Source organism: Rhizopus microsporus (assembly GCF_002708625.1).
Source record: "Rhizopus microsporus ATCC 52813 unplaced genomic scaffold scaffold_17, whole genome shotgun sequence".
In the NCBI taxonomy this organism is placed as follows: domain Eukaryota; kingdom Fungi; phylum Mucoromycota; class Mucoromycetes; order Mucorales; family Rhizopodaceae; genus Rhizopus; species Rhizopus microsporus.
The window spans coordinates 275557-300795 of record NW_019671932.1 but is presented as its reverse complement, the minus strand read 5'-3'; the positions used below and the strand labels follow the sequence as shown (position 1 = coordinate 300795).

At 38.3% G+C, this 25239-nt stretch overlaps 12 protein-coding genes across 12 annotated transcripts; 6 read left to right on the top strand and 6 right to left on the bottom strand.

Annotated features, from left to right (window-relative positions):
• Nucleotides 1-650: 650 nt before the first annotated feature.
• RHIMIDRAFT_206582 (3-phosphoglycerate dehydrogenase, serine biosynthesis) lies at nt 651-2131 on the top strand (the record flags this gene model as incomplete). Its single annotated transcript, XM_023606915.1, has 4 exons — nt 651-833; nt 890-1081; nt 1131-1913; nt 1964-2131. The coding sequence occupies 4 exons, from the start codon at nt 651-653 to the stop codon at nt 2129-2131; spliced, it is 1326 nt and encodes a 441-aa protein (XP_023463223.1).
• Nucleotides 2132-2598: 467 nt separating this feature from the next.
• Nucleotides 2599-3967, top strand: RHIMIDRAFT_48396 (uncharacterized protein). The gene is made up of 2 exons (XM_023615300.1): nt 2599-3392; nt 3449-3967. Exons 1-2 carry the CDS (start codon nt 2698-2700, stop codon nt 3918-3920), a joined length of 1167 nt encoding a protein of 388 aa, XP_023463222.1. The 5' UTR covers nt 2599-2697; the 3' UTR covers nt 3921-3967.
• Nucleotides 3968-4013: 46 nt separating this feature from the next.
• RHIMIDRAFT_206621 (uncharacterized protein) lies at nt 4014-8330 on the bottom strand (the record flags this gene model as incomplete). Its single annotated transcript, XM_023606917.1, has 10 exons — nt 4014-4513; nt 4604-6492; nt 6551-7056; nt 7132-7216; nt 7275-7383; nt 7447-7699; nt 7757-7941; nt 8004-8058; nt 8111-8139; nt 8171-8330. 10 exons carry the CDS (start codon nt 8328-8330, stop codon nt 4014-4016), a joined length of 3771 nt encoding a protein of 1256 aa, XP_023463221.1.
• A 2288-nt stretch (nt 8331-10618) lies between these two features.
• On the bottom strand, nt 10619-11134 carry RHIMIDRAFT_240634 (uncharacterized protein; the record flags this gene model as incomplete). Its single annotated transcript, XM_023609424.1, has 1 exon — nt 10619-11134. One exon carries the CDS (start codon nt 11132-11134, stop codon nt 10619-10621), a length of 516 nt encoding a protein of 171 aa, XP_023463220.1.
• A 940-nt stretch (nt 11135-12074) lies between these two features.
• Nucleotides 12075-13609, top strand: RHIMIDRAFT_206684 (aldehyde dehydrogenase ALDH15; the record flags this gene model as incomplete). Its single annotated transcript, XM_023606924.1, has 3 exons — nt 12075-12567; nt 12619-12698; nt 12758-13609. Coding segments are annotated over 3 exons (1425 nt in total), but the record flags the coding sequence as incomplete, so codon positions are not given.
• A 117-nt stretch (nt 13610-13726) lies between these two features.
• On the bottom strand, nt 13727-16498 carry RHIMIDRAFT_240632 (Metallo-hydrolase/oxidoreductase; the record flags this gene model as incomplete). Its single annotated transcript, XM_023609423.1, has 9 exons — nt 13727-13819; nt 13874-14107; nt 14164-14346; nt 14395-14574; nt 14631-15586; nt 15633-15769; nt 15831-15957; nt 16014-16279; nt 16350-16498. 9 exons carry the CDS (start codon nt 16496-16498, stop codon nt 13727-13729), a joined length of 2325 nt encoding a protein of 774 aa, XP_023463218.1.
• A 49-nt stretch (nt 16499-16547) lies between these two features.
• On the bottom strand, nt 16548-18214 carry RHIMIDRAFT_48332 (ras GEF). The gene is made up of 4 exons (XM_023615299.1): nt 17608-18214; nt 17180-17555; nt 16977-17132; nt 16548-16928 (listed from the first exon to the last, which is right to left on the bottom strand). The coding sequence occupies exons 1-4, from the start codon at nt 18121-18123 to the stop codon at nt 16783-16785; spliced, it is 1194 nt and encodes a 397-aa protein (XP_023463216.1). The 5' UTR covers nt 18124-18214; the 3' UTR covers nt 16548-16782.
• RHIMIDRAFT_206752 (uncharacterized protein) lies at nt 16573-16782 on the top strand (the record flags this gene model as incomplete). The annotated part of the gene is made up of 1 exon (XM_023606931.1): nt 16573-16782. One exon carries the CDS (start codon nt 16573-16575, stop codon nt 16780-16782), a length of 210 nt encoding a protein of 69 aa, XP_023463217.1.
• Nucleotides 18215-19182: 968 nt separating the features above from the next.
• RHIMIDRAFT_246110 (uncharacterized protein) lies at nt 19183-20067 on the top strand (the record flags this gene model as incomplete). The annotated part of the gene is made up of 5 exons (XM_023610269.1): nt 19183-19367; nt 19416-19445; nt 19498-19597; nt 19655-19745; nt 19796-20067. 5 exons carry the CDS (start codon nt 19183-19185, stop codon nt 20065-20067), a joined length of 678 nt encoding a protein of 225 aa, XP_023463215.1.
• A 150-nt stretch (nt 20068-20217) lies between these two features.
• On the bottom strand, nt 20218-21270 carry RHIMIDRAFT_48316 (40S ribosomal protein S22). The gene is made up of 3 exons (XM_023615298.1): nt 21219-21270; nt 20862-21004; nt 20218-20628 (listed from the first exon to the last, which is right to left on the bottom strand). Exons 2-3 carry the CDS (start codon nt 20992-20994, stop codon nt 20369-20371), a joined length of 393 nt encoding a protein of 130 aa, XP_023463214.1. The 5' UTR covers nt 20995-21004; nt 21219-21270; the 3' UTR covers nt 20218-20368.
• A 1288-nt stretch (nt 21271-22558) lies between these two features.
• RHIMIDRAFT_263005 (uncharacterized protein) lies at nt 22559-23027 on the top strand (the record flags this gene model as incomplete). Its single annotated transcript, XM_023611641.1, has 3 exons — nt 22559-22601; nt 22654-22868; nt 22911-23027. Coding segments are annotated over 3 exons (375 nt in total), but the record flags the coding sequence as incomplete, so codon positions are not given.
• A 1188-nt stretch (nt 23028-24215) lies between these two features.
• On the bottom strand, nt 24216-24521 carry RHIMIDRAFT_240627 (uncharacterized protein; the record flags this gene model as incomplete). The annotated part of the gene is made up of 2 exons (XM_023609422.1): nt 24216-24238; nt 24299-24521. The coding sequence occupies 2 exons, from the start codon at nt 24519-24521 to the stop codon at nt 24216-24218; spliced, it is 246 nt and encodes an 81-aa protein (XP_023463212.1).
• Between the last annotated feature and the right edge of the window lie 718 nt (nt 24522-25239).

The window sequence follows — 25239 nt, the reverse complement described above, 5'->3', positions numbered from 1 at the left end:
CTTTGATGACTTTGTTTAAACTGGTATACAAATTAAGAAAAAGATGAATAAAGGCCTTATGTCTAAGCTACTCTTGTTATAAATTAAAGATTACAGCTTAAATAAAAAAGAACACAGCATGAGGCTTATATAGTAATAATACCTCATTTATTTACCTCATTCTAATAGTAAACTATGTTAAAATGAGACATAATAGTTTATAAAAGAAGCAAGTTTCTCTCCTCCCCCCTCTTTTTCTCTCTGTCTACTTACCCTAAGCCCATCTTTAAATAATCTCCTATTAGAATTTATTACGTGTTTATGTCTTACAAGAAATGCAAAAGAAGGCTTTTGATAATCAAGTGTAGATCTCAGCTACCAATGAAACGTCGTTCCTTTTAGTCATTCTTTTTCATATAAAGAAAAAGAGAGAGGCAAGGAATGATAGAAGGAGATGTGACGTTAATACCTCATTGCCAAAATGATTATCATCAATATGACTCTTAAAAACTCAATAAGGCATATCAATAGTTATCTGACTAAACTCCGTAACCAAAGATCATTCAATTTCTGCATCTGAGATCTATGATTAAAAATCTATGGACATTTCACGTATATAAAAATCCATCCCTCTTTCCTTTCTTTCTCTCTTCTTTCAGTAATAATAAACCATGGTCAACGCTAATAATTCTGTAAAAGACCAACAAACAAAATCAAAACATACGCGCTCAGGCTCATTCAATCAATCAAGACCAAAAGTACTTCGCCCTTTCAATACAAATGAAGTCAAGGTTTTGCTTCTTGAAAATATCAATGAAACAGCTATAGCCTCATTCAAGAAACAGGGTTATCAGGTATATATATACGCACGAAAGAGTTGTAGTATATAAACCCCTTTCCTTTTTGATAGGTTGAGACTTATGCCAAGGCCTTAGTAGGCGATGAATTGCTTGAAAAGATAAAAGACGCTCATGTCATTGGTATACGATCCAAGACAAAATTGACAAAGCAAGTGCTTGAACAAGCTAAAAACTTACTTGCCATTGGTTGCTTTTGTATCGGTACAAACCAAGTAGATCTTCAAGCAGCAGCTAATCAAGGAGTAAGAAAGAAAGAACAAATAATGAGTGCATTACTGATGAATCTTATAGATTGCTGTCTTCAACTCTCCCTTCAGTAATTCTCGCTCTGTTGCAGAACTGGTTATTGGTGAAATAATTACACTTGCACGTCATCTGGGCGACCGCAATAACGAAATGCATTCTGGTGTCTGGAATAAAGTGTCAAAGAACTGTTTCGAAATTCGTGGAAAAGTGCTGGGTATTGTCGGTTACGGACACATCGGATCACAATTGTCCGTTTTGGCAGAGGCTATGGGCATGACTGTTTATTTCTACGATGTGATCCAAATCATGCCTCTTGGACAAGCCAAACCTGTGGACAGCCTGCATGAATTATTAGCTATCTCTGACTTTGTTACTCTCCATGTACCGGAAACGGAAGAAACAAAGAATATGATTGGCGAACAAGAACTGCAAAAAATGAAGAAAGGCGCTTACCTTATAAATAATGCTCGTGGCACCGTTGTTCAAATCCCTGCGCTTGTTAAATATCTTAAATCGGGCCATCTTGGAGGTGCAGCGATTGATGTATTTCCAAAAGAGCCAGCTTCAAATGGGCCCTACTTTAATGAATACCCAGAATTGATATCATGTCCTAATGTCATCCTGACGCCTCACATCGGTGGATCCACTGAGGAGGCACAGCGAATGATTGGTTTAGAAGTTTCTCAAGCATTGATCAAGTATATAAATGACGGAACTTCTGTTGGAGCAGTCAATTTTCCAGAAGTGGATCTGCGGGCTATTCGAGAAGAAGATAACAGTACAGTCCGTGTGTTGTATATCCATCGTAATATACCTGGAGTATTAAAGGTAACAAGAGTATATTTATTATATAAACATGTCTAATCGATCATAAATAGGAAATCAACCGAATCTTTGCTGATCATAATGTAGAAAAGCAACATTCTGACTCAAAAGGCAGCATAGCCTATGTAATGGCAGATATAGCAGATATAACAGACCTTAAAGGACTTTATGACGCATTGATTGCTACACCATCCAATATCCAGACACGTATCCTCTATTAGTTGTAACATAATCATTGATTCATTTTCTCGCATTCCTTTAGCAAATCCAATTTGTATTTATATTTATTGTGCTCACATCTTTTTAATAAAAAGAAAAAATTACTATCCACTTTAAATAAATAATGCTTATCCTTTTAAATACTCACTGTACCAATTTGCGGCTCTGTATTTATTTGCGAAGCAGTTAAAAAAAAAAGACTATGGTTGCCGAAGCGGAGGAGAAAAAAGTAGCCATTACCTTCATGAAGTTAAAGTGTTAAAAATACCTTTTTGCAAAAGTTACAAATTTGGAAATTACACAAAGAGGATCAGAGTGAACAGCAAAGAAACATTCATCTGAAGAAACCTTGTACAATTTAAATAAGGCTAGCGCGCACCCACGCACACACGTACGTACGATACCATAAAAGGGACTGCAGTCGGTGTAACAACTTACACAAATTACACTCCATCTTTCTTTTTACCTTTTTTCACTGAATTGTCCCACATTTACCCTTGTCACCTTTTTTTTTTTCCCTCTTTTATTTTTTCCGTTTTTTTTTTCTCTCTTTTTTTTTTCTTAAATAATGAAACGATTCACACAAGACAATCCCCTTGGGAAACATATCCCAGTTGACCTTGTCATTGATGATTCACCAGTCTATTTTATCGGTCCAGCAAGTAGAGACAATCCAATGTCTCAAGTGAGAACAAAGCTATTAGGAACTGTTCATTTTTATGATAGAAAGATAAAGTGGAATAGAGTCACACTTCAATTTGTGGGTAAAGCGGGTATCGACATCGAAGTACCTCGATCTGCTCTTCCTTCTGTATTTGCTGGTGATATGGATGATTCAACAAGCACAAGGATACATACAGTTGTGCCCATTTGTGAAGTAGAAAAGGAGCTCATCTTCTCTGGTGAAGAATCAATCGACTTTGGACTACATTTACCTTCTCACTTGCCTGCTAGTAGCAGAACCCGTCACGCTTTTGTAGAATATACCCTTATTGCTAATTTCTCAGCTGGAACCTTTTTCAAAAAATACAAGACACATAAGACAGTGACGATCCATAGACATTATCTTCCAAGTCCAAGTGCTATGATTCCCACGATGGAGTATTCTGGTGTAAAAGAGTGGTTTGAGTGGTCGGCTGAGTTACCTAAGGCTGCTGCTATACAATCAGGTGAAATAGTAATCGCCTTTCGTTGTAGTGTAGAAAAGGAAAGGGTGCAAGTAGATAGGATTGAGTTGGCTGTAGAAGAAATAGAAAATTACAGGTAAAACGAGAGTATAACAAGTGTTTTAAGATGGCTAAATATATATTTGTAAACAGATTTTGTACCAAACAGGGAGTTCAAAACTTACCTCCTATTGTCACAAGATTTCCTTCAGCAGTGTATCATATGCCCTCATTTTCAGAATACTCTGATACTCACTTCATTCGAACTCCCTTATCTATCAGCACAAATCCCAAAGTTAGATCAGTACGCACTCACCAATTCGACCCTTTTCTCGAGGTGAACCATCAATGTCGACTGACAGTACACTTTAACAAACTACCTACCATGGACGTTGAGCCTGTAGTACTTGAATTTCCCATCATTATCACAGATTACCCCTCAACTACTATACCTGATACATCCTTATCTACTGACTTCATATATACGGAAACAGAACCATCTCACTCGAACGGCCGAACCATCGTTGGAAACGGAGGTGATGATGCTGTCAATGTGGACCTTGACCTGCCTGAATATACACCGAGATATGAAGAATCTTCATCAGCAGCCACAAGTGTAGTGTAGACACATTCTAAATATACTCTAATCTTTTTGTAAATATATTCAATCAAACGTAATAAATGTCTTTATTATATGTATAGTGTAAACACAACAGTATTAAAAGAGAGCATATCCATAAGGTGGCTGTCTAATAATACTCCACTTGTCATCGTATTCGGACCATAAGTTCCAACCAAGCTCTTTGTAAAGTTCATTACGGACCTTCCATACCTTGCTAATGTCCTTCACACTTGAAGAAGTAAACGAAGCTTCGGACAGGTACTTTTGGACGGCTTTAAGAGCATTACCTGGGCGACCAGCTTTACGCTCCTGCTTCACCTTGAGTAATAGCGAAGTCAAATTGTTTGAACTGTCGTCAGAGTTCCATTGTTGAAGTGCCTTGACGGCAGACTTGAAGGGTTCAACATTAGCTTCATCGTCTAGTGTGGCAGCATAGGCCATTGCCTTATGCTTAAGAGCGTTGACCAACTGCTTCCTCTTTTGATCATTTTGTTTGCGCTTCTTCTTTTGTTCGTCCGTCTCGTTTTCGGGCTCCTTCAAGCCGTAAAACTCTGATAGTTCTCGCTCGTTTATCTTGGCCAGGATGGCGTCAGCAACTTGGATGATTTCTTTTGCTTCAGATGAGCTCAGTTTGCCAGGTGTGATCAAACTTTCGACTTCTGAGTTGCCTGAAGTGCTCCAGAGACGGCTCAGCTTGAACTCTAAAAAGGCGATATCATCTACATATTGTGATTCAACCTTGGATAAAAGGGCCTTGTAAGCAGCTGAATCAGCTTCAAATTTTTTGAGATAGGATATCTCCAGATCACGCGTCGCGTCCTTCAGTTGCTGCTCAATTTCCTCTTCCGTAGGCTTTTCATTCTTTTCTTTGTCTGTTTTTGATTCAGCAGGTGACGGAGGAACGGTGTAAATGGCCTTGTACTGACCACCCTCTACCTTACTGACAAAGTCTAATTTACCAACAAGAGCATCTCCTGGTTTAACCTCCTTGGGCAAGGCATCCTGCCCGGTGGGTGCTGCAATATAGAGCACGGTCAAGTCCTTGCGTTCTAAATTGGCTTTAGTAGCTGTCGAGCTGTCCTTCTTGTAGACATCAGCAATGTTTGTATATGTGTTGAAGTTGACCGTCTTTAAATCCAAATCCAATTCACAAATTGTTCCCTTTAACTTTTCGAGTACATTCTCTTCTTCAGTCGAAAGTTGAAGCATAATTGTGTATTCTCCCTTTTGTTCAAGCTTGATCTTGTGATCAAACACGTCCAAGTATCCGACAATCTTGCGGTTAGCGTCATACACAATACCAAAGACACCTGCCAAAAAGTGCTCGTAGAGCTGGTTCATAACAGGAGGGAATTGAGCGATTACAGAAGTAGATGAATCAACTGTAAAGTTGTATTGAAGTACAAGTTGATAGAGCACACGGCCGGTAGGAAGTAAGTCGCGTTCAGCATCCATAGGTGTAATGGTAGCCTCAGCAGGGCGGATGTACTTGCGCAATTTGTCAAAAGAAACGCTAGGATTTACGCCCACTTCTTTACGAAGAGGTGAACAAATTTCCAAGCGAGTGAGTTGAGGCTCTAAATGGATGGTGCCTTGACCATTAGCCAGGTTTCCAGCGATTTGTACTCCGTGAAAGTTGAGGCTGATGTCGACAGTATGTTTACCGAGAGCAGACCAGAATTGGGCAAGACAAAGTTCAAGCGTAAGATTAGGACGAACAGATAATCGTCTAGAAATCGTTTGCTCTTCAGAGGCTGGGTTTCCAAATGATCCATCGCCCAAGAGAACCGAAAAGGCGTGCTTTCCCTTTTGATTTTGCTTTGGAACAAGTTGAAGAAGATGAAGCATAAATCGAGCAGGGGATGTCTCAACAGGAGCACGAGACTTGATTACGAGCTCAACGTTGGTAGCGCCTTCAGGAACATGAATGTAATTTCTATCAATGTAGCCAGGTTCAAATTCTGTATTCTTGAACTCAATTGAGCCATTTTTGGGTACCAATGGCTTGATAACCGTAACTGGCACACGGAATAAGGGTCCACGATCAGGAGCGGTTGTATCATAGCCCAACACCTCGCCGTAATGAATCTTGTTGCTAGCTAAAGAAGTAGGATCAACCTTGACTTGGAAAGCATTGCCACCAGAATGTATGTAGAGATAGTCAGGGACAGTGATCCAAGTCTCTGTAGCAATAAGAGCCACACGTGCTTCATAGTTGAATTTGGCTGTATTATACTTTGGATTCTCTGGATCAAATTCACCCATGAACTTGGGCTGAACCTTTGTGTTGATGTACTGAACGTTGCTAGTCTCCTCAATCTCACGCAAGTAGATACCACGCTGAATGCCTCTCTTTTGTACTGTTACCCTATACAAAAGATCCAAATCTTGACGATCTTTGTAGTTTTCAAGGTATTCCCATGCCTTTTCCACTTGAATAAAACCAACATTAAGAGGGTCATTTACTGATTTAGCTGTTTGTCTGATAGCGTTCTTTAGTCGATAAGGTGTATATTCTAGTTTCTCGGCCTTTAAGGCTGAAACGAGTAATGCAACACAACCACAAGCATTGGGGCTAATGAAATACACAGTCAGAGGCCATTTCTTTCTAAAATATGATTATTATTTTTTACCTGGACATACTGGTCCCGTTCTTTAAATCAAGCTTGTTTAAAACATAAACAGGAATGCTTGTGATGGCACTTCCGGGGGCATAAATATCAACACCATGATAGCCATCCGTTGTGGGTCCTCTTGAAGACCAAGTGAATGGACGCTCATTGACTGATTCAAGCAAGGCATATTCAGCTTGCATCTGAGCATGCTTAACATAGGCACCGACAGTGATAAAGGATTCATCCATGCCCGCAGGAGCACCGATCGAACTGTAGCAGGGCCCATCATTACCAGCACTAGTGACAAAGATGCAACCAGATTTACCAATAGCTTCATTAGCTAACAGTTGGATAAAATGTCCATCGGTAGGTAGTCCACTTGATTCACCATAGGACATATTTGCCAAGTCAACCTTATGCATTGCCAGATGAGCAGCTGCACGAGTCAGACCAGGGCCAGTTTCCATTGATCCAAGCCGAGCATCACCAATGCGGAGAGAGATGAGTTGTGCACCAGGGGCAACCTAAATCATAAAAATTGATATATTTAGTAAATTTTGACCTTTTTTGCTCTCTCTCTCTTTTTGCTTGATACATACACCATTTAACGCCGGCTCATCGGGAAAATTAGCAGCAGTGATACCAGCAACATGTGTGCCATGACTGCCTGACAATGTTACGATGCTACAGTGGTTGTAAGTTCATGATCCATCTGATGCCCCTTTGCATTATATCTGCTTACCTAAGAACATCACCATTACTATAAATGTTGACAGAGAAATTGAGTAAATCGGCTTTGCCAAACGTGTGATACTGTAGCTCTTTTCTGTAATCTGTTAAGCAAGGTTGACCTACAAAAGAATAATTTCCATATTAGGGCCCAATTACCCTTTAAAGAAACAAGCTCAATTTACCTCGCAAGTCTCCGCTTTCATTCAAGTCAATGGCAGCACGCCAATCTTTACCATCAAAAAAGACAACGCAATCAAGAATAGGTCCGGGGTCCTCGTAGTTCTTGTCTAATTCCTTTAACGCTTCGATACGAGCCTCCAGTTCAGTTTTCTCGGCTTCGTCTACTTTTTCCGTCTTTTTGTTGTAGTCAGCTAGACGATACTGAGCTTCACTCAAAAGTTGAGCTTGCTTCTTGACAAAGTTTTGACGACGTTCCTAATAATATAACGTGAGAAAAAAGAGAGAGGTCGAATAATGAAAAAGTGTACTAACCGATTTCACTCGATTTTTCAATTCAGTTGGGAATAGTTCATATGCACGCTTAACACCAACTCTGTATTCACCGCTTGGGTTGTTCCATGAATTATCCAAAATTAGCTTGCGTCCACTTAAGCCTTCTATGGTGCTTACACCATCCTCAACTGTTGGCTTTACTTTTTTCGATGTATCCACATCACCTAGACAAGAGAGCTTAGTGTCGCCCTCAATTGGATACTTTTTCTTTTCTTTTTTAATTTACCTCCACCAGTACAGTCTACGATATCAATAATCTTTGGCTTTCCATCTGTTGTAATCTATAATATCGATTTTAATACGATATTCTCTCATGGCTATTAGTTACTATACCTGCATGCCTGCTGCTCCTGGGTCGACGCCTAAATAGACAAAAATGAATAAGGGATAAACATCTTATCTCCCATTGTTTATACTTGCCTGTGTCGAGAATAGCTATCACTGTTCCTCTACCGTCATACTGTGGGTACTTTTTGATAAAGCTTGCTGCTTGAGTGTCCTGTTTGGGCATAAGGCCATGTACAGGATATTCTTGAATAGGGGTTGGAGTCATATTGTGCAAGAAGAAGAAAAAAAGAAAAAAAGCAGAGGTACGCGTGTACACAAAGAACAAATAAAGGGAACTCAAGTCCGCTTCTTTAACCTCAGACAGAGAATGGGCACAGTCATGATGCCTGATCGATTCGGGCATGAATTTAGTCGCGGGATTGTGACATGTAGCAATCTGGCTTAGTTTAGACATAGAAAGCACTTTTTTTAACCCTGTCATCATGTTTATGTATATTTTGATAATCTAAAGTAGTATACTTTAATTCATCCCAAAGCTCAAGCGACAAGTAACCAATCATTAAATAATATGAGGCGCTTTTTGCTGAATAGCTCTTTCTCTCTCAAAAATAGATATAAACACAAACATCATCTGCTATTCCAAGAATAAACAAACCTGATATATAAACAAGAACTATGGGAAATTATAGTCCGATCTTATAGTAGTGATGCCCGGCCTTATAACAAAAGAAAATTGTCGTGTTTAATGAGATCGACCATTATCTTCCAGTATAATGTATATTCTACTATCCTTTCATATACACAATCAGATAATGATATATATAATCACATTGACAATATTCTCCCCTACAAAAACTCTTATTCAAATCCTACTTTTAGCTCTTCTTTTCAATAGTATATTCTCTTTGGTATGTTGTTGGCTTGTCTGACTTTTATACAACACAGGCAATTGGCCTGTCACCATTATGAGCACCATTTTTGAACTAACAAATTACTCCACGCGAAGTATTTTACTTGCTGGTCGTGCCTACGCCAATTCCAGTTGACTCCAGTCGAACTTCAGATGTGGCATTGTTCTCCGTAATAGAAGAAAAAATTGATTCATTGATGGTGGTGCTATCCGCTTGTTAGTGCGGTGGTTTGAGATAAAATCTTTCAAATGTGTTTGCTTCTAAGCTCCAATGGGTGTGTTGTTTGATCTTTTGGATATCTGTGCCAAGTTGAAACGCTTTGGTGCTACTTGCTGATCGTAACGTATGAGGGCCATAGATATCGGTATTAATGCCTGCTGCTTTCATGTTTCTCTTCACGATGTTAGTGACTGTTCCAGGGCTGACAGATTTTAACTTCTCAGGTTGGGTAAGGTTGGTAAGGGAGAGTGTATGATCTGCTGATAATTTTGATCGCAGTTATTGGGCCTTGTTCATGAATTCAAACGTGGTTCTTACAGGACACAAGTGTGATAAGCTAATCGCTCCAAGTTTTGCTACTTTTGACTGGCTTTCTTTAGGTTGTCGGATATGTAATGTTATTCCGTTGACAATGTGTGTTGTCGAGCTTGTAGTATCCACGCTACTATTCAGTGCTTAAATACAATATCTAGAGTTGAACCTAATGTTGCTCTACGATTTGTTACACCTTAATCAAATATAGTCAACTCAGTTTAAATACCTCAGCTTCTCAATGTATAATTATAGATTGTGCTATCATCTTTTTTCTCTTCACTTTATTCTGAATAAAGATACAGAGTATGTTTATTAGTGTCCAGATTCATACAATGATCCCAGGGCTTTTTTTCAAAGAAGTAGCTGTCAGTCTAAGAATACATAGCATTTATGTCTTCACTAGTAAGCAGGGGAAGTTGACGCTATATTTATTTAGTAAACTCCAGCCTAAGGCATAAGCTAAGGCATAAACTAACCCATAACATAATCTATAAGGCTATAAGTGTAAAATAAGAAAAGTGGTCTAATTATTTCATTTAAACATGATATTTTATTGATAGTCCAAATGAGCACTAAAATAAAGTAATAAGATAAACGTCCATCCGGACTCGTTCAATCCGTTTGGAAGTGAACGTTAGCGAAAAAAACCCTTTATGGGTACAAGGGTAAAAAACGTAAAAGGAAATTAATGAGTAGGGTTATCAATGAAAAGTTAAATGAATTGCTTTAATCACACAAGGAGCTTTTGACCATGGGGATGCTTAGTAGAGGTCAATTTGTTAGGGTGTAGCTGATCTAATTCATGTAGTAAGGAGCATATAATCGGCCATCGTTGAGACCAGGTGAGGGCTAGGTTTGGGAGAGCCGAAGGGCGTAAAGGAAGCATATTCAGAAGGAATGACAATGGATCTCATATAGTTTCAGACATGAACAGACGTCGATGCAAATCAAGGCAACTAATAGCGTGATTCTTAGATAGCTGTTGCGCTGAGTGCTAAGGACATGATCGAGGTTTGCCACCAGGAAGCCAGCCTAATCTCCAGCGTATACAGCGACTGCGCTCTGACTTAGACATGAGTAACCAGAGTATAGGATCCAGAGAGGTTGATCAACGGCAGCTAGAAAGCAGTTTGAAGTTTTGGCATTGTTGGCGGATCTCTAGATTTTGTTGCAGAAAGCGTCGTTTAGCAGTCTTGAGTGAGCGAGTGTTGGGTTCTTCAGTAGTAGACAGCACCGTTTTCCAAAGCGATGTACGAGAGAGAGCGTACCACTGGCTTCCTCTGGTATTGCGGATATAGGGTAGCAGACAAGCAAGCAGTGCATCTTCTGGCAAATATAAGGAACGAAAGAGGAACTGTGCCTGTAGTATACTGATTCGTTCCGACATGAGGGGTAGCCTGGACATGTAGAGCATAACCTTAATGGACGCTTTATCTCGAGCACCGTAGATTTCCTTGATGCAATTATTCTGAGCTTCCTCTAAAGCGTGAAGTTGAGAGGCCGTGAAGCGACTAATAGCTAGACCGTATTCAAGCTGAGGTCGAACGATGTGAGCGTAAAACCTGGTGCAAAGAAGTTTGGAGAAACCGGAAGGATTCACACCAATAGATGACAACATGTTCATCGTTGCAAGAGCCTTACAGGTATTACGTTGAATTGGTTCTTCTGGATCAAGATGCCCACCCGGTTTAAAGAGGACGCCAAGGTATGCGAAAGTTGTTTCTCTTAGTAATGGCTGATCGTAAAGGATTTTTCAAACATCCAGTAAATTGAGAGTGGAAGCACAATAATTGTGTTTTTCTTTGTTTTACATTGTATTGAAACAACGGTCATTGAATAAATATTTATCAGTTGTTCTGTAACAAACATGTTGGGCTATCCTTTTTTGATCATGAAGGTATCGGAAGTACGGTCAAACTGATTAATCAACTTGTCTATTATCTATGTATTATTAAAATAAGTTTATATAAACAACTCCCGTAGCTAATAGAAATAGAGCCGTATGGGTTTAAGTTGGTTTCTCTCATCTTTAAGCATATCCTCCTAAATTGGTAGAGTAAAAACTACGCCGTGTAACAGAGATTTGTCATACTTGGCTCTTCCCACGAAAAACTATGGCAAATCAGCCATTTCATTAGTCAGAAAGTCATTGACCGCTTTGCATAAATTTATTCAAAACGTCCCCTTGTTTAAAAATAAAATCTATAATAATACACCCAACCTCATTTGACCTTGTGCAATATAAACCAGACAAATTTGCATTCTTTTTCCATGTAAAATTGGGCTTGAAACAGAGTATCTTTTGCTTTCTTTAATGCAAAGTGATGCAACTTAACCTGTGTGAAACAAAGTTCGGATGATATATTTATAAAAAGGGCTAAAATGTTAATAAATCTAATCCAGTCTTTTCATTTCTCTTTTTTTTTTACTATCTCTTTTTCATAAAGAATGACACAATCCGATATCCAAACCATTAGCTTATCTAACGGAAAGACAATCAAAGGTAATATATACATGTGTATTATGTAAAACAGGGTCTAAACATTATACTAGTTCATACACAACTCTTCATTAACAATGACTTTGTTCCCGGTCGTGGCCCTTTAATTGAAACTATCAATCCTGCAAATGAACAGGTTCTCTGCAAGGTTCACTCTGCTGATGAAAGTGATGTCAACCTTGCTGTTGACGCTGCTTATCAATGTTATTACACAACCTGGCGCAAGGTCGCTCCTGCTGAACGTGGACGTCTTTTAAACAAGCTTGCTGATTTAATGGAGCGCGATAAGGATGAACTTGCTACTCTTGATGCTGTCGATAACGGTAAATCCTTCGTCATTGCTCGTGATGTTGACGTCACGGATTCTATCAACTGCTATCGTTATTTCGCTGGTTGGGCTGACAAGATCCACGGCAAGACAATTGATACTACATTTGATAAGCTGTGTTATACTCGTCACGAGCCTCTTGGTGTTGTCGGTGCTGTTATTCCTTGGAACTATCCTACGATGATGGCTGCATGGAAGTTTGCTCCTGCCTTGGCAGCCGGTAACTGCAGTAAGTTGTATACTAAAAAAAAAAGAGTGTGCTTAATAACACGTTTCTCAGTTGTCATGAAGTCTTCTGAAGTTACACCATTGTCTACTTTGAAATTTGCTGAACTCGTCAAGGAAGCTGGATTTCCTGCTGTAAGTCCAAAGAAGTAATCAAGGCCCCATTATATTCACCTTTCTATATCTATATTTAGGGCGTCGTCAATGTGATCACAGGTTTTGGACATACAACGGGTGCTTATTTGACTACTCATCCAAAAGTAAGCAAGATGGCATTCACAGGCTCAACCTTCACCGGCCGTAAGATTATGGAAGCAAGCGCTGGTAGTAATCTCAAGAAACTTCAACTTGAATTGGGTGGCAAGTCTGCTCAAATAGTATGTGCTGATGCTGATCTTGCAAGTGCCGCTTATTGGGCCTGTGGTGGTATCTTTAACAATCACGGACAGAGTTGTAATGCTGGCTCCCGTATCTTTGTTCATGAATCGGTTCATGACAAGTTTGTCGAACTTTTCATTGAAGAAGCCAAGAAGATCAAGATTGGTGATCCCTTTGATGAAGATACCTTCCAAGGCCCTCAGATCAACAAGTCTCAATTTGAAAAGATCTTGCACTATATCGAGATCGGCAAAAAGGAAGGAGCCAAGGTAGCTTATGGTGGAAAGCGTTGGGGTAAAACAGGTTACTACATTGAACCTACTGTCTTTGTGAACTGCCATAATGATATGCGTATCATGCGAGAAGAAATCTTTGGCCCTGTTGTTGCCATTGGCACTTTCAAAGACATTGATGAAGCAATCGAACTTGCTAATGACTCTGAGTACGGCTTAGCTGGTGGTGTATATACCAAAGATATCGATGTTGCTATCAAAGTAACGAATGAAGTAAAGGCTGGTACTATGTGGATTAACTGCTATGATGTATTTGATCAATCTACTCCATTTGGTGGTTATAAACAGTCTGGCTTTGGTAAAGAACTTGGTAAATATGCCCTTCAAGAATATACTCAAGTCAAGGTTGTAAAGCTCTTGAGAACCAAGCTTTAATTGTGTGTAATAATAAAAAAAGGAATGTTATTTGTGTAAATAAAAGCAAGTTCTTTATATGTTTTTTAACAAAAAAAAAGAAATCAGGTCCTCTCAAAGCATAATTCAAAAACATATCTACAAGATTGCATGTTGAGAGTATAATAATGATCTGACTTTATAGTAATCTGCTGATAGCACTCCTTCTACCAACAGTTGACCAGTGCCAGTCTAATGAAAATTGAACATCAGTATCTCGGCATTTTTTCTTCGTCTTCGTCTTACCTTTCTGACGGCAACTCGTTCATTACAGACCAAAATACCTTCACCTTTAAATTCAGCGTGAATTCCTTCTGCTTGCAATACTTTTCTAAACTCTGATAGACGAACATCTCCCACAAATACTGATGGCTCATATTGAGCTGGCTCATCTGCCATACTCACATCCAATGAAGGGGTAGTTGAATCTTCAGGAAAGTGAATACGACCTACAACCCGGGCTAGTTCGTAATCATCCAACTATATATTGATTATTGTTAGCTCTTGATAGAACAACAACAAACTTGGCCCATTACCTTGGAGAACTGAAGAGAGCTGACCATGCTGTCAGTTAGCTTGACTCTGTAGATATTGGTTGCTGCCGATACGTTAAGTACTTCTCCAACAGATGGTGTGAATATTTCCTTTGTAAAATACTCAATCCCTTGACAGGCAGATTCGAGATCTTGTGTAGACGACTTGGAGCCGTGAACGATAATCTTTGCAAAGTATAAGTAACTCATTTTCATGACTCATCTTTAACTTACTAGCTTTCTGGGAGCAATCTGAGGCAGAATGGTCTTCATAGATCTACCATCTGAGAGACCTTCTAAATCAACATATCTTAATTGACATCGAATCGAAAATGTCTCATTGCTTGAGATATATTTTGTGGGTGATTCATCTCTGCCTGGTAGTATAGGTTCCTGAAGATCTATTTGCATGTCCTATTAATTCACATTGTTAGTCTTGTTGGATTATTTATGTAGCTGTCTATTCATACATCTTCCTTTCCAAAGTTAGCTCCTTGACCGATTCGCTTCTTCTCTTGCTCCATTCTCTCCAATTCTGAACTCTTCATATAATGCTCAATTTGAATTGCTTCACCATAATCATCAATCTTTTTTCGTTTCTCCACATAGGGAAACATACGATAACTCTGTGCATGTTTAAAGAAGCCGCCTGACTTTCCTGCGTCACGAACATAAAGATCAAACTGCCTTGTCAAGAGACCCTCGATATCTTCATCTGCTTCATCAATATCTGAATTGTCAGATTCATCTTCTTCCATAATAATTTTACTTCTTGCAATTAAGGCTGCCTGTGCTGCATCTTTCTCTGCCTTTGCTCGTTGAGCTGACTCGTACTCTTGCAATTCAGCGCCTTCAAGAGGAACACGCTTGTAGACTTTTAAATCAAAGATATTTTCATACGTGATCGCAGGCTTCACAGGGACCTTGGTTCTATTTGCTCCTGTTATGACAGGCTCAGCCGTCTTTGCTTCCCAGTCATCATAGAGTCGGCGTGCAAGCGTGCCGGGAGCTGAACGATCTGTCAAGATGAGGGTATTGTTGTTTCTTTGATCGCTTGTCATCCAACGCAAGAAAAGCTCTCGAGAAAATCCTGTTTCTAAGCTATGGTGACTAGCCATGACGACTTTGGGTCCAGGATATTTGTCCAAGTCCTCTATTTTGTGACATAGTCTTACATATTTGAATTCATATGGATTTTCTCGTGTCTGTGAAAAACTTCTCGTCAACTCTTCACCCATCCATTCGAGCATAATCTTTGCAAAATGAATCGTGTGATAGCTTGTATTTGAGAGCATGATCAAGGGATAGTTCAGTCCGTTTTGGGCCCAATACTGATCTAGAAGATAGGATAGCTCCAATACACGCGCTGATGAGTCAGTTGGTAACAAGACAGATCCACCATTTTTTAAGGAAGTCAGCATGGTATCTAATAAGCATAAATATATAATCTTTATCTTGTTAAAGAACCTTACCAAACATGGCGGCATATCTGTCTTTACGAGCCGGATGAACGACTTGTGAATTGTATGCGTCTGTGATGAGTAAAGAAGGACGAGTGAGAGAGTCAAGGACGACACCACCCGAGTGCAATACAGTTCCATCTAGATGACTAAAATAATGATCAATATATACAGTCTTTCTCTCATCCAGATTTTACACTCAATATTTACGATTCTTTTCTATGGTTAAAGTCAACAGCGTATACTATTTCATCTGTATCTTGCTTTATTTTCCAAATCGTACCACCAATGGTATGTGCTGCTGCATAGGCCGTGATCGTAATACCTTGACATTTTCCTATACGTAAAAGGATATAAACACGCCTACTTTTAGTCAAGTTTCTTTTTTCTAACCTGTCAGACTGAATGGTTGAGAATATCTGAGTGGAACGATTTTTTCAAATGCATTATCAATGTCCTCTAATGTAAACGTCTTAAATTCTACCTCATTGGCTTTGGACTGGTAAAGATCGTACATACACATCTTTCCCATATTAGCGACAGGTACTGTTGAATAAACAGGACAAGTCATTCCTAAATGACTTCGTGCATAAGGGTATGCACCAAGATGAACAAGGTCACTATGAGAAAGAAGAACAGCATCGATCTGTTTTGATATTCTACAAACACACACACAGATGGAATGAATACATTAAGGCTTTTCTTTTTTGTTTGTTTTAGGTTTATTACTTTTTCAAATTTGAAAGACTGTCTATATCAAAGGAGTCTGACCAGCCACAGTCTAGTAATATCTTTACTTCGTCAATCTCTAATAGATAGCAAAGTGGATCTTCATTCTTGGAGCCAGAAATAGGCGTGAATTTAATATAACTTGTCATTACGAGAGAAAGAAGAAAAAAAAAAAAATAAATAAATAAAAAGAGCGACCCCAGCCAAACCCTTTTTTTTTGTAATGAATAAAGATTCAAATGAAGAAGAGGATCCTTATAATGCAAGGATTGAGAAAACAGGCTGCTTTCAAGAGAATGAAAGAGTACTGATATGCTATTATGAAAACAAAGACTGGAGAAAATGTAAAGAGGAAATGCAAGCTTTTAGAGATTGCTTTATAAAAAACAAGAACAATGCAGGCAGTAAAGAACTTAGTGAATCCAAAAAGTGATCATTCACATAAAAAGCTAGCCTCTCTTATTTGTGAATTATCTAATATTGACACTGTCTGTAACTGTGTAAATAAATGTTGGTGAATTTTAAATTTATAAGCCCTTGATAACACTTGGAAGGTCAAGACGTGTTTGATTACTGAAGCTAAAGGATATAGTTAGCATAATAATAATAAAAGCCACGTCTACTTGCCTGTAATACGAAACTTGTTATAGTTTACCAAAGGATGACATAGTCTCTCGCATAGCTTTTTGTCATGCTCAACGTAGTCCTCATTGTTGGTATCAGCATTGGATTTGATAAATGTAGGTAACTCGGCCAAGAAGACAAGGTCCGATAGATATAGGCCTAATAGATAGGATGAGAGTGAGGTTACAAAAGCGATAATAACATACCTAGAAAGGGTATACATCCGTCAACGCGCTCAAACCCCTTTAGGCTCTGAGTAAGAACGCATTCGACAGCAAATGACTCTGTTACTTCCTCTGTCGCTTTTGTCATGCAATCCCTTATGTTCTTCCAGTTCTTAAAAGGTTTAGCCAGCTCCTTGAGTTGATTAAGTAAATCTTTTTGAACCTGATTCACTCGTTCCCATGTCCTCTCAAGCCTTGTTACAGCCGGTGACTGCAACCCTAATAAAATTTGCATCAACGTACTATAATTGCGATGCTGGTAACATTTGAATGCTATACGGATGAATTTTTCAATCACTTGAACACGCGTCTCCAGTAGTGTAGAGCGCACAATCTCGCAAGTAACCCATTGACATGTCTGTGTGTGTGTTACAGAGCAGCTAAGCTTTACTATATGTATTTCGTTTTACCTTGTTAAAAAAGTCGATCAACAGCTCCACTCCCTTCAAGTCTGTGTCCTGACTAACAGAATGTCTTGTCGAAGAACCCTTTTTTCTCCACCTCAGTTCTATCAGCTCATCCCAACTAACTGTCTGTAGCATATCCTTTTCGATCAAACAAAACTGTTGAGCAATGATCTCTGAGCGATGCTTGAGCACGACAGACTTGTAACTATCCTGATGGATAATAAGTGAAAACAACTTGCTGTGATAAAGATCCACATGAAAGGGTTTACACAAAAGAGAATGATTATACATTGAAAATGAGGTACTTTTTCTGATCGTACGTCCCAGTTTGCCCGTCCAACTTGGCTCACGTTGTTGATCGTCAGTGTCTAGATGGCGGTAAAACCGCCGCTGTCTCTTCATGATCTTCCTTAGGTTGTTCACGATCCGTTCATTTCGAGGAGAGGCAAGTATGGCTGGATGTGTACGAAGCTGGGTTAAGAAGGTGCATAACATGAATCGAAGTGTATGTGAATTCATAAAGTCATGCGTCCAATAGTGAGTCAACCAGTAACGGATGACGACAAAGGTTCTACATGACAAGTGTGAGTCAATTGTAGAAAAGAGTTCTGGGGGTACCTTATTCGAATCAGTTGACGTTCATCTGTTTCTTCCAATAATGTCCATCGAAACCTTGAGATAAGTAGCTTGCAGAGTTTGATGGGTGTCAAGTACTGACGAAAGGTAAAAAAAAAGTCCATTAAAAAGTCGTAATTCATCTCTCTTGTCAACTTTTCTACTAATTTCTCGACAGTGGCTGAGGTGACCGTGCTGTCTGTTTTTCCATAATGAATAAAGTGAAGTGAATCATTCAGAAGTAAATCAAATAAATGCGGATCGTTTTCGATCGGTTCCTTAGGTGCATAGCTTGTGTTACTTTGATTCACAGGCAGCTTATCCTGTTCCTTATGTGAACGTCCAAATTTTTTGATGAATTTGCTGTTTGGGATGGGTGGCAAAGACGCTACAGGTTCAAGATGATTTTTATGCATTCTAAGTTTGGAGAATGTGAAAAGGATAAAGTAAGGGAGGTGATATTAAAAAAGAAAGGGGGGGTTGAAGGTCAAATGCAAATCATGCTTACATGTTTGTGGTAGTTGTAGTCGTAGTAGTAGTACTAGTAGTAATAGCATGAGTGGTTATCCACCCATAAATGGTAGCTAAGCGTGAGTATTCTGATTGAGTTGATTCTATATATAAACTATGTCTTCTTCTGGGTAAATTAGGACGTGAAATATAATTGATGACAGGGAAAGTGATTGTATATGGATTATATAGTTTATCAAAATAGATATCATCTAATGATCTAGATCGCCTTCTATTGACACACTGTTATTGACGCTTTTGTTTACATTAATCACACATTTACTTTAAAGGTGTCACACTGCATGGAATTGTATTAAGCATGGAAAAGAAATAGAAAAAATCATGTCTCTTATTCAGTTTATAAATGTGACTTTAGATAACTTTATTGACGTAAGAATGAAAAAGGAAGGAGAGACAATGATTCAATAACCGCGTGTTTCTTTCCTTTATATAATGACAATGTCAATACAAGAAAAAGATCATTACAAATTACAAAGACCATTCAGACTTAGACGATCCTTAAGAGAACTTGTGCATAAACCAACTAGTCAACAGTCACTGAAACTACCACCTTTACCTCCATATGATCCTGATAAAGAAGAATATGCATATGATGTATTATATGAATGTCAGAGAGGGTATAGTCTTTTATATCAGGTAATACTATCTATCTAACACCTTTCTAGTTCATTGACTGTAGGCTATAGCTCAAAAACGTAATACAATAATTTCATTGTCTTTTCTTTTTATAACTTTTTCTTTTTATAGTTTACTTCAATTCGATCCAAATCCTTGGTGTGATGCCGATATGAAGTTTACCCCCATGAATATTGATAATTATCAGTTACCAGATCCTACTTGGCAATGGGTAAGGCTGATATATGTATATATATACTCTATGGACATCATTCATCTTGTTGTTTAGGTAAGCAAACATTGGATGATTGATATGACAGGTGACGTAGATGAAGCAGGATGGCAATATGCATTAAAATTTCATGGAGCAGATTGGCATGGTAACCAGTTAAGTTCAATATACAATAGTAAACTGAGTTATCCTTTTTAGGTAATTATAAGCACTTGCGATCCTTTGTGAGAAGAAGGAGATGGATAAGGTTAAGATATAGAACCTTAAAAAATGATACAATGATAAAGAATGAAGTAAAAACAAGTGTATTGGTTGATGTTGATGATAACAGCATACCAGAGTCATCTTCATTTAGTCATCAGCACTTTACAAAACAGCTACAGACATGTCGCTTGGACAGAGAAAGAATGTCTCTTTTCACAAAAGCCATTCAATCTGGTAACCAAGATAGATTGCTCGAAAAGGTATAGATGAAATAAATCATGGCTCTATTATTCATTCTCTCTTTATTTTTTAGATTTCCTTCTATATCAATACTCTCGATTTCGAAGACACAAAACATACACTCATTCAGTTGCTGACTGCACAGAAAGAAAGAAAGTTCACAAGGGAAATACAAGCAGCTATACAATCGCTTGGTTTCTATAGCAACAAGCAGTCGATCGTAAACCATGTGCTTTGTCAATCATCTAGTTGATGATAATAAACATTTGCTTTCTTCTAGTATTTCAAATCAACTTTATTGTAAAAAGATGATAGATTACAGCAGACTTAGTAGAAGAAACCGAGGATCTTACCACCAGTGTGCTTTTGACGAGCCTCTTCGTGATCCATGATACCAGCGGAGGTGGTCAAGATAAGGTAACCGAATTGACGGGCAGGCAACAAGTTGGCAGTCCACTTTTCGAGTTCGGTAAGCTTGATGTTGAAACGGGGAGAAATAACACCACACTTGTTAAGACGACCGTTGAGTTGGATGACGATCTTGCCGGAACGGTGGTCATCGATCTCCTCAAATTCACCAATGTAACCTAATAAATGTTAGATATGTTCAAAACATTGAGATATGCATATCCTGAAGAGTTTAAATGTATCAGTTTCTTAACAATACTCAACATGGAATCAGTTGAGTAAGCGTAAGAAAATGACGTTGTTCTACCGCAGATTTAAAGGTCAAAGTTTGTGGAAAAGCGAAACTTTAACTAGTTATACTACGGAATTGTCGTGTACTGGACTGCATATCTCCTTTGTCGAATAAACTTACCGTGCTTTTGCATGACGGACAAGAACTTGATGATGACCTTGGAGGAAGGACGGACGAGAACTTGTCTCTTACCACGGCGTTCAGCGTTGTTGATGCTGTTCAAGCAATCGTTCAAGACGGAGACTCTGACCATGTTTAATAATCTATAGAGTACAAAGTAAGTAAAAGGTTTCAATTGAACAATGTCCAATCCAAGTAATACCGAATCGCTCTCCCTTTCGTTTTCAATAAAAGCTATACATTTCTTTTCTCGTAAAACAAGCTTTTATGTAATAACTACGTGCTTCAGGGATGGATGGACTAGATGGATGGACGATGTGTTGTCTAGAATGGATGGATGGATGGATGGATCATTACCTGTTATGTGAAGAAGAGAAGGATCAAGCTTGGCCAGGCACGGAAAGCGTAATTATGCCCAAAAGAGCGTCTTTCTGGATAAGCCACCACAACGATTTAAAGAAACTCCGCTCCCACATCAAAACGAAAAGATTAAATCGCTCTGTAGAGAAACAATCGTAAAATATTATGCACTCTTTCCGGAAAGTAAATTCGCTTGTGATCGAAAATAAATGCACCCAATGGTGAGAACAAAATTCATATTGTACGAAATGTAAATTTGTCGTTACCAAGAATATTTTCGTAGTATCAGCCTTGACATCCATGGAGATACTGCATTTCCAAATTTAGATGTCGTATTGAAACCGTTGCAATGCTATCAGAGTAATAACAAATACAAAAAGAATATGGCTCACTATTCCATTTGACAGTAATATTAACAGGTGGGCTGTCTTGGAGCTGAAACTAACCTAATATTAGAAATCGCCCTCTTTAGTCTTCTTGTAAAAGTTTAAATTCTTTATTCGGTTTTTCCATGAAATCAGAACATGTAGTCATGTTTGGCAGTGCATATTCTTGAATAATCACCATGTAGATTTTTCCTATTTGATGTGATTTCTTTGTTCCAGGTACCTGTTCCTGAAGCTTGTTTGAAAAAGAAAAACATATAGGAACCCATTTTAATTGAGCCCTTTTTTTGCTTCTTTACAGCAGTTATCAAGTGTCCCTCTGAGTGTTCAAAGATTCACCAATCAAAACTAGCCTGTCCTCATGGTCCTTGCTCTGACTCGCTTGTCCCGCCATCTTTGCTCTCTGGCGTGTATCTGGAACGTTCTCCAATAGTCTCTTCTGACGTCCTGGGTTCTCTCTGTCCTCCGTTCCTTTTTTTTTTTTTTGTTTAATTTGTTTAAACAATCCTGGGTAGTTATCGCTACCCTCCCCAGACTGCACCTTGGTGGTAAGTAAAACTAATATTAGGATATGTGCTCTAATACTAACATACTTTTTCTCTCTTTTTCTACATATACTCATTATCTCTCTCTCTCTTTTGACATGATGTCGTTTTATTCAAACGTATTTTTCTTTGTCGTCTTTTTACGAAAATATTTTTTTTTTATTTTACGACAATATTTTATAAAATTAACGTCAATAGTTAATAAAAATATAGTATATTTTATGGCCCTTTATCCATAACAGCTACATAATTATTAAATTTACATCTATTGAAATGTCTATCAACTTTAAAAGTACCTCCATTTCTATTACTGCTGATTTTGTTTATCCTACTGTTCCAGATTACGGGGAAAGTGTTCAGATCATCACTACTACGTCTGATAAGTTTGAGGAATGGTTCAAAAAGGACGCGTTCTCGCATTCTAAGTGGGTATTTAAACGACAGTATCCGTTGCAAACAATCTCCAGTTCATCAGATAGCCCATTCTTGAAACTTTGCCAGTTCACACCGCCATCTATTTGTGTGATCATGCTGGTGCCGACAAGAAGAAAGCTAAGAGTAGCACAGGTACTATTGATACTACTAACGTTTTATCTTATGTAGATAATGAGCAAAGTAGTAGCAGTAACCAACTAGAATTTATACGTCCTAAGAAGGCCCGTGTTACTATGAAGTCTTCTATCAAGTTAGGTTGCACTGCCAAAATCATTAAACATGTCATGACGGACGGCACAATCCATGTTGAATACCACTGAGAGCATCCTGATCATTGTCCTTGGGATATCAAGGAAATTACGAGCTCTCGTTTGCCTTTTGAAATCAAACAATGGATAACTGAAAAGGTCAGCGAAAATATGGACTGGGAACCTGGGTAAAGACCAACTTCTCTTTGAACGTGGAGCAGATTATGATAGACTGTAGTTCTTCCGAGACAGCTGCAATTAGAGACGTCTTTGAAGGCTCTGTTCAATTTCTTTTGTATCATTAGCATATCTGGTGTGCACGGGACAGTAAGCTTAAGGCTGTAGTAAGTATTTTCATATAAAATTCTTTATTTTAAGTATTTGTACTAATAGCTCTATATGATGTCAGGTTAAAGAACCTAAGCATGCTCATGACAGTCAATCCAGACGCAAAGGTATTCGTGCTTGGTTTGATTTGATGATTGGCGCCCGTTCTGAAGAAGAATTTCTTAGTATATTCACCTCTTTTAAAACTCGCTTCAAAGACGAAGGGCAATTCTTTGCTTATTTTAGAACAAGATGGTTGGCCAAAAAGGAGCTTTTCTGTAAAGCCTAGCGGCCAAGTGCCTCTTTCCATACCAGCAACTTGATTGAATCATATCACAGTCAATTGAAAACGTTTTACCTTGGTCGCGTTCGACGCAGTCGCTGTGACTTTTTGATTTATACTTTGCAAGAAACGCTGATGATCGACTACTGTCAGTAGACTTTAAAATGTTTGTATGGTTTTCAAACTGTTAAATTAAACTCAAATGATACGAAGAAGAAAAGATTGGCATATGCTCTTGACGAAGACATTGCTATAAGTATGGTTCAGCGCTCTGAAGACAGTGATGATACGTATGATTGTAAATCATTCACTGAAGATTACATTTGATACGAAATCGAATTGAAAAATGGTCACCTCTTCCGTTGTAACCGCACTGATAATTCAAAACTTTGTAAGCATATCTTCTTAGTTAACAGAGTGGCTGATGTTCCATATACTCTTCGTTCTGACATTGTTGTTGATGCTGATACTACTGGTCTTAGCTATGAATTTCACAGATACTACTAATGACTCTACCTCTGATAATGATATCTGTCAACAATTGACCGATCTTAGAAGAAAGAAGGTGATGTATAGTTTACAACGCGATAAATTGGAAGTTATTAACGATGCTGCCAAAACATCATATGAACGTCAAAGATAAGTATATTTTCTTTTATTAACATCCTACTATCTTTTTTACTTTTCCTACATATACTACTATCTCATATTTTTAAATAAACAATAACCCAATATTTCTCTTTGATTCATTATGCCCTCTTTTTTTTTTTTCAAAGTCTTTTCACTATCTTGGCTATGCATATTGCAGTGATATTGGTTCGGACAGGACTGTTTTTGAACAGGGCGATTTAACATTGTTCGTCATAGCATGAGCAACGATAAAGATAACCGTTTTGAACTTCAATGTCATAATATAATATACCATGTGTAAAGGATATGCACTGAAACAGACTATCTTCAATCTTCTCTAGCATACCACAGGCAATGTCATAATCAAGGATATCAGCAGTCTTCTTCTTTTGCTCTTCTACAGTCAATTTAACAGCTTGAAATCCGAGTTTGGAACCACAGCTCATTGATAGCTACAGCGTGATGGTAGTACTGTGTATTTTGAAGAATAATGAAATTATTTGAGAACAATGAAATTCAATTTCTTTATCAGGATGTACAAACACTATTTTGCTGTAAATAAATACGGTTTCTTTTCACTCTTTTTCTCTTTTTTTTCTCTCCATATTTATAATAACATAGAACTACTGAAGACATTGCATAAAATGTCCAAAAGCCTTGATTTCATAGTAGACGGCTTTATCATTCATCTTCTAAATGAATGTTAACTTGTGTATATAATAGATATGCCACGTTCAAAAAAAGAACAGGATAGCTACTATGATGGATCAAAACTGACTAGAGCTCCTACTGTTGTAACATCCGGTAAAAGGCAACAATAAAGTAATGATCAGGATCACCGTAAGCGATCAAGAAGTGGATACACCTTGCCAGAACTTCTATGAAAATTATTTAATGAATCCATGAACCATCATCTTATTCTGAAGGTTATCTCTTATGTTGATAACATAGCATCTTTGGGAAGACTTAAGTCAAAGCTGTTAAATGCTAAGGTGCTACCAAGATCAGTAATGATGAATGCTGAAAAACATGCAAAATGTGCTCCAGGGGAAATAAGGGATTACTTGAGAAAAAAAAGCTTACCAAAAAGGAATGTAAGTCCTTTCACAGCAGCACGCGGTTCGTGACACTCTTAGAAAATTTTATTACTCTAGCAAAAGGTTA